Here is a 12,315-nt window from a genome sequence, read left to right on the forward strand (position 1 = left end):
GTGGCCATGGTTGTGATGATCTGGGTAGGTAAGTATCTGGCTTTAATTTGTTTGGCAAATATTTTGTAGGATTTATGATTGTGTACCAGTTGCCTCTTGTCTGTATATTGCAATGCTATTTATGTTCTAAAACATTGCAATAAGAGTCCTGGAAAAGAAGAAAGACAAAGCTTAGAGATCAAATGTTCTTAACTGCCCACCTCTACATTTTCTACTCAAACTCTATCAAATGCCCACACAACATGCAAATTCCTGAACATCCATAAGTTGTCTAAATCTGTGAACTGCTGGAGAACTTACGTTTTATAAAATTAAATGATCATTTATTCTTAAAAAGATTAGTCTTCAACAATAAATATCATATCATATATAAAACTATCCAAAGCTAATTTTATTTCAAAAATATATTTTCTTTTTTTTCAAAACATATTTATTTTCTTTTTTGTATGTCTCTGTGTGTGTGTGCAGGTACCTGTAGAAGCCAGAAGAGGGCATCAATTCCCTGAAACTGGAGTTACAAGTGCCTGTGATATGGGTCCTGGGGATGAAACTTGTTTTTAAATCTCTAACAGTGACAGATAAGAAGAAAGTCATAGGCAAGCACCTTACAGATGTGACAAATTACCTGACTAAGTAAGAAAGGGAGGGTTTGTTCTGCCTCCCACATTCAGGATACAGCCTATGTTGTCAGAGAAGTGTGATGTAGCTGGCCACATCACATCCACAGGGAGGAAGCAGAGAGATGAATGTCGATGCTTATCTCACTTTCTTCCTTTTATTCAGTCCCAGATGTCAGTCTATGGGATGGTGTCCCCCACATTCATGGCGAGGCTTCTCTACTCAGCTAAATCTTTATGGAGACATTCTTACACCCGTGTACTTCCATGGTGATTCTGAATGCAGTCTGGATGAAACTTCACACTGGGAGAACTGTTAAAGGAGGAGGAATGGTCATCAGTTATCAACTTACCCACAGTGAATTACACACAATGTCACCTCCAATTGTGTTTCTTTTGAAGTGTTTTTCTATTCCTAAAGCAGGTTGGAAAGAAATAGGACGATTCTGTTTACCACTTTTCCAATGATAAGTAGATTTGCTATCCACTGGAAATTCATATTTTTAAAATGAAAAATTCATTGAAAGGGGCTTCAGAAAGTTGTGAGGTGGTATAAGTGGTTTTCAGCTCGAGGATCACATATGATTAGTATATGTGATCTAGACATGCACTGCCATTGCCATTAACCTAGATTCATATATCTTAGGTTTACTTTCTCCTTGCTCTGTTTTTAGTGGCTGAGATTATTACTGCCATTCGCAAAAGGAAAATAAGATATTGTACAAATGTTAATAAAACAGTCTTCTCTACACTAATGGATGAGTTCAACTCTCCATTCTCAGCGTAGAGGCTTCATTTCCAATATATTATGCTTTAATTAAAAGTATCACAGTTGGTCATACTTCAGAGAATAAGAGACTATGTAGGGCTCAATCCTTAATGGGGAACATCTACATCCCATGCCTCCTCTCATGACTCAGGTACTATCATAGAAGAAAGGGTATAAATATTATAAGAACTGGAAGCTGGAGAAGAATGTGGGAAGTAGTGTTTTCTGGATCTGACAGACGCATAGCACACATAACTTCACAGCAGTTTTGGCTGAATACACAAGACATACACAAAATCAAGTCATTCAAAATCATATCATGGATGTGGGAGGGGGTTATGAAACCCCACCTCTAGTTAGGGAGCTACTGGCAGCTATTGACTGCTGGGGAAGGATTCTAGATAAGTTATCCATGTTCCAGTTGATGGCCCTATATCCATGCACATGCTAACAATACCAATTGGACCCATTTTTTTTTTGTTTTGTTTTGTTTTGTTTTTTTGAGACAGGGTTTCTCTGTGTAGCTTTGCACCTTTCCTGGAACTCACTTGGTAGCCCAGGCTGGCCTCGAACTCACAGAAATCCTCCTGGCTCTGCCTCCCGAGTGCTGGGATTAAAGACATGCACCACCACTGCCTGTCGAACCCATTTTTTTTTTTTAAAGTATGTGGAGCAAGAAAGGAGATCTGGAGGGGGTAATCTGGGAAGATTTGGAGGGGAAGGACTTGGGGAGACTTTGACCAAAACATCATGGATACATATATGAAATCCTCTTAAATAAATAAATAAAAAGTAAAAATGACCCCATCAGAATAAATTTATATGACTATTTACATATCTTCTAGAATTTTTCTAAATAAAAATAGGACATTTTTTGATTCTCTAGAGGATTATGAACGAGGCTTCTGTTAAAAATACATTACTGTTGGTTTCATAAATCTCAGTGTCTAAATATTAGTCCAATATTTGAGACTATCAGTTGAAATGTACCAAAGGCAAACATTTTTCAAGTTATTATTAGATGGTAGAAATATATGGTGAAGTTGTCCTTGGAAAAGAAGGACATCCATAAAAGGGAAATTCAAAAAAATTCAACAACATATGCTTAGCTCTAGTCAGCAGGGTTCCAAAACTGAACCAGTTACTCAAGATGAATGATGTGAAGCTTGCTGTCTTGGGTGGCAAAGGTACAGGGAAATCAGGTGAGTTTTGCTGTCTTGTCCAGCATGATTATAGAGATGTACTGGGCTGTTAAATAATAGCCACAACATGTAATAATAAACTCACTCTGAAATAATTGGCATTAATTTTTTGTGTGAGTTTTCAACCTTTCAGGCGAGTCATTGTTTAATTATTAGCTGTTTAGGGAGGTGAGGCAATGTGATTGCTTGAAATATGAGTTTGTAATCTTTTTCTACTGGTGTTTAAAATTGTGAAGACCAACAAGGAACCATTTCATCACTTTCCCATTTGTTTCTTACCCCAGTTCTCTTGCCTGCAAACCCATCAGTGGTTAATTGTTTTGAAAGTATTCTTCTGTTGTCAGGGTACAGTGCACAGAGCTGAACAATGGAGAATGGAGTGTGCTTTTGATTGGCCTTATTACTAAAGGGTCATGACTTCCTAGAGACACTGCTTGTGGGCATCCTAGAACCTAGCACAAAAAGGCCCTAATTGTGGAAGTTACTATTCTGTTCTGTTCTGGTAATAAGATGGTCACCAATGAACAAGAGCCTAACAGCAAGAGCTGAATAACTAGCAGATGTGGGAGGTTTAGTAAGACAATGAGCTACTGGAGTCTTCTGCTGCTTCCTGGGCACTAACTCTCCGCATTCCTCACCAATCTCACATGCTGGACACTGCCTCTACCCTTTCTACACCCAGAACTTTAGAACAAGATTTAATTAACAGGGAAAATAAATGTAAGATCTTTGGGTTTCAGATATAATGAGGTTTATATTTGTACTCTAGAAAGTAAGGCATTGTACATGTTTGCATTTGTTAATGAATTTTATAACAATTTACATGTGTAGCATGTGAGATCACATACTTCTATCTACAGAATTATGGTTTTTCACAGCTTTCAGGCCAGAATTCGGTAAAGTCTTAAGCTCTTTTCTAAGGCTTGCTAATTATTGTGTAAAAAATCAAGATGATGTACCTAACTGAATTATCAGTGTTCTAAAATAAAACAAACCTAAATCCTGTCTATTCCTTTAACAGCACTTACTGTAAGGTTTCTTACCAAGAGGTTCATTGGAGAATATGCTTCTAATTTTGGTAAGTTGCTGCTACTCCCTTCTACTCATCTTAACATTTCAGCATCACACTTTAAACCTAATTAAGGACAGAGAGGCATTTTGGCAGAACCTGCTGTTTTTACATTCATTAAAATGTTCTAATTTGAAGATTATAGTTTTAAATTCCAAAGTAGGTATTTGAATGGAATGTTTTTGTCATCAAAATTACCCAATATGATGATGAATTAGAAAGTCAAGGGTTTCTAAAGTCTAAACTAGAAAATGGTGAGTTTTGGTTATCTTTCTCAAATGCTGCAAAGTACGGGCATGCATTTCTTGCAAAGTGCAAAAAGGTTTTGATAATTAACATCTGTTAAAGATAAAGACACATTAGTATGCACAGCACAAACAACTATAAAATGAAGCTTGTAAAAATAGAAGAACCGTGCATTAATTAAATGCCATATTATTATCCAGGCTGTTTTCATAAATGTTAGAGAAATTCTGCAAAAGATGCCAAGCCACTTTAGTATAATCCTAAGGTCATTTTACTAAGTCTAATGCAGTTTTGCTTTATTTTTTTTATCTTAGAATATAGGAGACACCACAGCATCAAAGTGAGGATTTTGTTATACCTTTAAGTATAACTTTCGTTAAGAGATTGATCAAAATAATGGAATTTATATCTTATCTGATCAAAGACTGGAGGATTTTTTTTCATTTCTTAAATCAACAATAGCAAAACTCTACGAAACATAAGGGAGTCATTTTTGTTCAATATTGCTTATTTAGGGTCAGAGAATTTTTCTATGAAAATCAAAGAAAACATTTGTTCATGAGAGGGCATTATCAGCATATTGCTGAAAATGATTTTAAAGATTTGTGTCATGTGGGTTTCTCTGTGTATACAGCATAGTATTTTCACTCATTTGACATTGTGAACATTTTAAGACAAGTGTTTGAAAACTGCCTACAGAAAGAAAACTAGAGAAAACCAGAAATTTCTAGTGTTTCATTTCGAGGAGTAAAAATCTCAGGCACAGGGGTCAACATAAGATACAAGCCAAGATGCCTGGTTGTCAAAGTTTTCCCCGAACAGAAAAGAGACTAAACATAAACAAGATAATGCAGTCTCTAAAGGAGGCAGACAACAAGGAAACCTTCACCTTAATCCTTTCCACAATGCAGTTATAGAAACAAATGAGATGTTTACACATTCCTAGCGGTGACATCTCCATGCAGAATATAAGACCTGAAGACATTCTGAAAATATAAGCATGTGACCCAAAGGTCACATATTCTATGGAAACAGGCTAGCAAAGCAACTCCATCTTGTCAAGGAAGGATAGAAGGGGAAATTAAAACACTCTAAAACAGTTAGAGATGACAGCCCTTGCCAATGCTGTGAGATTTGAAAGAAAGCGCTTTAAACTATCTGGGAGAGTTTATATTCAGGGCGAATAGTAAATGTGGGAAGTTTAGAAAACAAAACAAAACAAAAATAAAAACACATCTGTAAACAAAATCTGACGTTTGATGAAACTATGACAAATGTTATACCAGGAAGGATTTTAAAAGTCAGTCTTCATCCTCTGAGGAAACATTTGTTCTTCAAATGTCTGCTTCTTTTGTAAAATAGAAATTTATTGATTTTATTTTATGTGAATATATATGTTCCCGAGTACACGTGGGGCATGAGCATGCAGGTACTCCTGGAGGTCAGAAGAGGGCATCAGATTCCTAAGAACAGAGTTACAGAAACTTTCCATCTGTGGATGCCAAGAACTGAACCTAGGTCTTCTGCAAGAGCAGCAAGCACAAGCCATTGGGCCATCTCTCAAGCCCCTTCTTTTACTTCTTATTATGGGTTACAGACTAATTTTCAGAACTTGTCATGTTTTTGTGTTAGTGTGTTAATTTGTGGAGAAATAGAGCTGGAGGAACAGTTACAGAAATAATTCATCCTTTCAAAGAATGTTCATTGAATAGCTGCTACAGTCCATACGTTTTTCTACATCAATAGGGTATGTCAGAGCATTAAAGGATAAATATCTAATTTCTCATAGAATGTGTAATGTGAAAGATAGGTTTGTCAATCCAAGCCAAAAAGTATGCCATTTGATGATAAATGCTATAAAAAATAAATATAACAAACCAGAGAAAAGCATTAATATGATATGTACTGATTTTAAGAGTCAAATGTGGAAGTGGAAGTTTGCAGCCCCCAACACTTGCGGTTCAGAGCCACTGGGGCTTATTCAATCCCCAGGTGAGCCTAGAATATGTAGAGGGACATTGTCTTGAAACAAAAGTAAAAACAAATGGCAAGAGAGGGTAAATCTTCCTCAGAAGGTGTCAATTCAACAGAGATTGACTGAAGAAGATCTCTGAGGAATTCTATTCCAGATAGAAGAAAGAATATATTTCAAAGTTTGGATATGGGAAGTTACTGAGAAAGTGGAATAATACTCAAGTTAGTAGACAGCGGACAGAATGAGAGGGATAATAATAGCTCGGGAATTCTACTGAGATTGTAGAAGTGACAAGGGCTAAAAGAGAGGGGCATTCTCAGGTATGTTAAAGGTTTCTTAATCCAAGAGGAACAAGGATTGGTTGACTAATTTGCTTCAATAAGTATCTGATATAAATACATGGCTCACATTTGCCTGTGCCTTCTGATTATTCTACACATGGAAAGTGGGTTGGTATAAGTCAATGAATTATGAGGTTTTATTAACATCCAGGCAGAAAGAATAGTGTCTGGGAAAGTGTGTTAGTAATAGAGTTACTGGCATGTAGACTAATTAAATTGTATTTTGAATGTAGAATAAAATAATTTTTGTGAATTATATGGTCAGAAGAGAAATCAAGTCATATGGGATCTTCATGTTTTACATCTGAATATAATATATACCATTGAGCAGATTGAAATCTACAAGGTAGATTTTTGCAGGGAGTACAAAAGTTCAGATTTTCACATAATCAGGTTAACATGTCTGTCAGATACTTAAGGGAATATGCCCCAAAATAAATAGTTACCCTGAGTTTGTGGAAGAGGTCTATGTTACAAACACATGTTCAGCTGATAAAAAACCATCAGTACATAAAACATATGACTCTGATACCTGTGAAGTGGTGCAAGAGAGTGAATATAAACTGGATCCAAATGTAGAGTATGGGGAAATGATAAAGTGTGAGTTAAAAAACTAATAGAATATGATTATACATAAAGAAAATTAAAACAGAAATAGAGTATGTTGCATGAATACCATATGAAGGAAATATTTGAGATTTTGTCAGTGATTGAATACAGCAGTGCAACAAATGAGGCATATAAGATCAAAAGTGAGTATAAATATATTGAACTTAGAACCATTTTCACATGTTTATAAGATGTTGGTAATAGTACTACTAGAAAGTGAGATGGCTCCTGTGTAAGGTGCTTTATGCCAAGCCTGAAGACCTGAGTTTCTACCCTAAATACACACTATAGAAAGAATTTCCCTTCTGACTTCCACACAGCTCTCTCTCTCTCTCTCTCTCTCTTTCTTTCTCTCTCTCTCTCTCTCTCTCTCTCTCTCTCTCTCTCACACACACACACACACACACACACACACACACTAATAAGTCTTCAGTAAAAATAGCCTGAAAATCTGAATGTTGGATTTGGCAGACCAAGATTAGTTACAAATGAGTGTTTATTCTGAAGTTTTCCCATACTGACAATGAGTACATGTATTTTTTTCAGAATCTGTCTATAATAAGCAGTTGTGTTTGGAAGGGAAACCACTGAATCTGGAAATATATGACCCATGTTCTCAAGTAAGTCAAACAGAACACTCCTTGGTTTTATTTTATTTTCAAGCATAATTTAATTTAATTAATAATTAATTTAAATAAATAAACATGAGTGGGTACAAATATATAAAATAATGCCAACACTAAAATAAAATTCCTTCTCAATTTTAATTGTTAAAATGTTGGCGTTTCTTTTAGTGTAAACTGTATTATCAGGATATTTTATAAATTTGGATTAAAAGTTAGCATGGAAAAATATCTTTAATGAAGAGTAAAAGTGAACCCTGAAATAGTCTTAACAAAAATCTCTTAGATTTTGTTTTATGTATGAGTGTTTTGCTTGTGGGTGATTTATCTGTATGTGTACCATGGGCATGAAGTGCCCAGAAAAACAAGAAGACATATACGTTGTAGAATATTATTTTAAGGTGTGTTACTTTTGTTCATGTTGCATTTGTTTAACTCTGTGAAGCTGTGTTACTGTGTCTGTGTAAAACACCTGATGTTCTAATAAAGAACTGGTCAATAGCAAGGCTGGAGAAAGGATAGGTGGGGCTGGCAGGCAGAGAGAATATATAGAAAAAGGAGGAATAAGAGAGAGAAAAGAGAGAAAAGAAGGAGCCAGAGAAAGAAGAGGACATCAGGGGCCAGCCACCCAGCTACACATCAAGCCATGGAGTAAGTGTAAGATTTACAGAAGTCAGAGAATAGGAAAAGCCCAGAGGCAAAAGATAAATGAGATATTTTAAGTTAAGGAAAGCTGGCTAGAAATAAACCAAGCTAAGGTTGAGCATTCATAATTAAGAATAAGCTTCTGTGTGTGATTTATTTGAGAGCCGGGTGTCGGCCCCCCAAAAAGAGCAAAACCAAACAACAACACGTACATAACCTGGAACTGGAATTACAGATGGATGTGAGAGTCCATGTGGTGTTAGAAACTGAACTTGAACCCTCTGAATGAGCAGTAAGTGCTCCTATCTGTTGAGCCTTCTCTCCAGCCCATTCAGTCTTTAAAATAGCTGCGGTCATATGTATTTCTGTGAGCTCACAGTGTTGCTGTCAGAAATTAAGGCAGAATAGCTTGTCAGTTCAGTTTATATTTTCATTAAATTTTCTACATTTGTAACCAGTTTTCAGTAGAGCATGGGTAAGACAAATTTTGAATATAAATTTCTTTAGCTAGTCAATACACTAAAATATCAAAATAATCTTCCCATTATAATCTCTCAAAATACCTTCTCATCATAAAAATGAGAAGAAATGGTCAGTTTTCTAAGATTTCAAACAAGTTATTGCTTTGTTTTAGGTATTTTCTCCTAAATTATCCTATGAACACTTTTAGATAAACTTTATAAATTTTTCTCTTTCATGGGTTTGAATCTACTATTGCCAATGAACAGATATTTTAGGTTGGGGGGAATGTTTCAGTGGATAACGTACTCCCCTGCCATCCTTAGGACATGAATTTGGCTTTCTAGAATCTAAGTAGAGCTAGGCACTGTAACAGACTTGTATAAGTCCAGCAGTCCTATGTTATGATGGAAGGAGACAGGAAGTTTGTGTGCAGAGCAGCCTGTTGTCCATAACAAAAGCTCTGTCTCCAACAAGGAGGAAGGAAGAGCAAACACTGGGGTTGTTGTCCGACCTCTACATGTTTTCCATGCTAAGGATGTGATAATACTCACACATGAACATGCGTGCACACATCCAATTATACACGGGCACACCACAGTAAAAGTAGATAGTCCATTACTTAACAGAGATGTCATATTTTTTCCAGACAAATGTGTGAGTATTAATTTAAAAGGCATATCAAGTTTTTAGAAAAAAGTAAATGTTTTTTAAAGAAAGTTGTAAAGTGAGATTAAAATAACTATTATACGTTATTTTTTAGTTTAAGACAATGATAAGAAAGAAACAGAAGAACAGTGAAAGCAGACCTTAGAAATTATTGTTCTTTGGCCTTATTAAAGTCTGCCCAGGTGAAATGGATAACAAATAATTAACTGAAGCATCGTACGCTGCTGGGAGATAACTACACTTGAATGTGCTTGGTTCATTTTCAGCCACAGAAAGCAAAATGCTCCCTCACAAGTGAGCTGCACTGGGCAGATGGGTTTGTGATTGTGTATGACATCAGTGACAGGCCTTCCTTTGCATTTGCAAAAGCCCTTATCTACAGAATTCGGGAGCCACCGACGACTCATTGTAAAAGGTAAGGCATTTCATTCCCATCTCCTTTCCATTTTAGTAAATCATCATCGTGCCCTGAGCATCATTAGGAAGAATTTAATACAGACTTCCAATTACAAAATTTAACAGCCCTGAACAATTCACCTTCCCATTCCACAGGAGTTACACACGTAGTAAAAGGAATCAGATGAGAATGCTTTATATCCTGGCTGACATAAACAGTTACTTGCCCCGAGTAAATGGCCGTTTTACAAGACAGCTTCTATTGTTAACATGACACTCACTAGCAAAATAATGGTTCTCTGTACAGTGGGTACTTCACGCATCTACCTTTCCTTTTCATTCTCACGAAAATGTTAAGGATTCTAAATAAATCCAGATTTATTTTGTTTGGTATCTTGTGAAATCCAATTCCTCATTACTGGTTGCTCAGAATGTCATAGCAAAAACAGATTGAATAGTCAACCATCTACACATGGCAAGGGTAGAGATACATTTTTCTCCACTCTACCTCCTGAGATAAAAACATGGTTATAATATTAATGCAACTCCACTTAGTTAAAAGGGAGGTTTATTTTGTGGGGCAACTTAAAAGTGAAGGGATAGGTTACAGGATCTGGAAAAGGTGTAGTTCAGTTCGGTGGTGTTCTCTGGAGAACTCTGCTTGGTCTACCTCCAGCGTCCAGTGTCCAGGAACCAAGAGAGCTCCCCCATCCAGATCTCTGGTCTTCCGGGGTCCTCTCTCAGCTCCGCTTTGTGGGCATGACAGTTACTGAAGCCTCAAAGGGGGTGATATTTCTGGTCAAAGCGGGAAAGTCTACCCACTTCTGTCTTGGCACACAGAACAGTGAAGGAAGGTGACTGTATTTAGAGAGCTTTTGCTCTATTAGTGAAACACTTTGGTGTTTGAAGTTCTCAGTTTAATTTCCTTTATTTTTGTAATTTCAGCATTTCTCATTTAAAGTGTTCATTTTTATTCAAATGCCAATGTGAGGAGTTACAGGAGTTCGTATCAGTGTTGCCCATTAAGTCTATGATGATGGTATAATTGAGTAGGGCTTCAAGCTGCCAATCATCACTGTAAATCACTACCTGGATTTAACATAGCATCTGCAAATGACAACTGAATTAGTTACTTTCACATAGATGTGACAATGTACCCAGTAGAAAAAGTTTAAGGTATGATGGACTTATGCTGGCTTGTGGCTTCAATTTTCCAGTCTATGTCATATGTCTTTATGTTTCTGGACTTTGGATCAGGTAGAATCTTATGGTTCTGTGGTGGGGACTATTTACCTATTTTGCTTAGCACATAAAAAGACAAAATGGGAAAGATTACAGCCATCCCTGGTTACTATACCTATCCTGAAAGAAAGAAAACTTGCAAGCTATGCCAAACTCTAAACTTTGAGAGCCTTGTTTGTGTGATTTATTCCATTCTGTAGAAAATGATTCTATAGAAGTAGGGATATGTGTCTCTAAACACATACATGGCCATGGCCAAGGAAATAATATCTACTAGGATTTACTTTCAACTCTTACATATATATATATATTTATATATGTATGTAAATGTATATATTTACATTACTTCTTAGAGTCACTGAAACCATCTTGAAAAAGTTACTCATTGTGTTTCAGGATGGTGGAACCAGCTGTGGTTTTAGTTGGCAACAAGCAAGACCTCTGCCACATGCGAGAGGTAGGCTGGGATGAAGGGCAAAAGCTAGCGATAGATTTCCGCTGCCAATTCTGTGAGCTGTCGGCAGCAGAGCAGTACCTGGAGGTGGAGGTGATGTTTCTCAGACTCATCAAGGACATTCTGATGATCTTCAAACACAAGGAGAAGAGGAGACCCAGTGGGTCTAAATCAATGGCCAAATTGATCAATAATGTATTTGGAAAGAGAAGGAAATCTGTTTAGTAGACATGTAATCTAGGGGACTTGGTCTATCAGAGTTTCAAACACTTAGATGAAAAACTTATGATTTATACAACTCAAAGATTTTTTGGGGATATATGAATAAATGAAAATGAGTTATGGTTGAATTTTAAAATATGTAACTTATCTTTTTGGTTATATCTGGTTCACATTGTTTTTCACATAAACTTTCACTTCTTGTACAAGCGAATACACACTTGGGTGTATCATTGGAGAGCTGTCCTTCATGCCTTGCTGAGTAATCTCTGCACATGTTGTTCTATTAAAGTACTGTTTTAATGTGTGGTTCACTTTTATATTCTGTCATTGTTTTGAGTAAAACATACAGATATTCATACAGCTAATGCATTGTAGGGCATAAGTTATCAATTATAAAGTGACTTCATGATGTTTAACAGATTTTTGCTTAAAAACATGTTTTATTGTTGGATATGTTAAATTACCTGTCCACGAATAAATATTTTACAGTTGATGCAATAATGAAAAAGTTGTATGAATTACTATCTTATAGATGTAAAATATAAAAAAATATAGCAAATTGAAGGTAATGCAGGAAAGGTGTTTTTTTTTTTTTTTTTTTTTTTTTTTTTTTTTTTTTTTTTTGCTGGCTTTCAGTTTGAAGGGATACAGTTCATCATCCAGCGGAGTCCTGATGGCAGGAGTGTGAAGCACCTAGTCACACTGCACGACCAATCAAGCAGCTGAGAGAGATAAATGCTCATGCTCACCTGACTTTCTCCTTAATTTTCTTTTTAA

At 36.2% G+C, this 12,315-nt stretch overlaps 1 protein-coding gene across 1 annotated transcript; it reads left to right on the forward strand.

Annotated features, from left to right (window-relative positions):
* The first annotated feature begins 2,507 nt into the window (after positions 1-2,507).
* Positions 2,508-12,107, forward strand: Rergl (RERG like). The gene is made up of 5 exons (XM_028872256.2): positions 2,508-2,588; positions 3,610-3,666; positions 7,375-7,448; positions 9,491-9,639; positions 11,259-12,107. Exons 1-5 carry the CDS (start codon positions 2,537-2,539, stop codon positions 11,539-11,541), a joined length of 615 nt encoding a protein of 204 aa, XP_028728089.1. The 5' UTR covers positions 2,508-2,536; the 3' UTR covers positions 11,542-12,107.
* The last annotated feature ends 208 nt before the right edge of the window (positions 12,108-12,315 follow it).

The sequence above is a fragment of the Peromyscus leucopus genome, chromosome 3 (assembly GCF_004664715.2).
Source record: "Peromyscus leucopus breed LL Stock chromosome 3, UCI_PerLeu_2.1, whole genome shotgun sequence".
NCBI lineage: Eukaryota > Metazoa > Chordata > Mammalia > Rodentia > Cricetidae > Peromyscus > Peromyscus leucopus.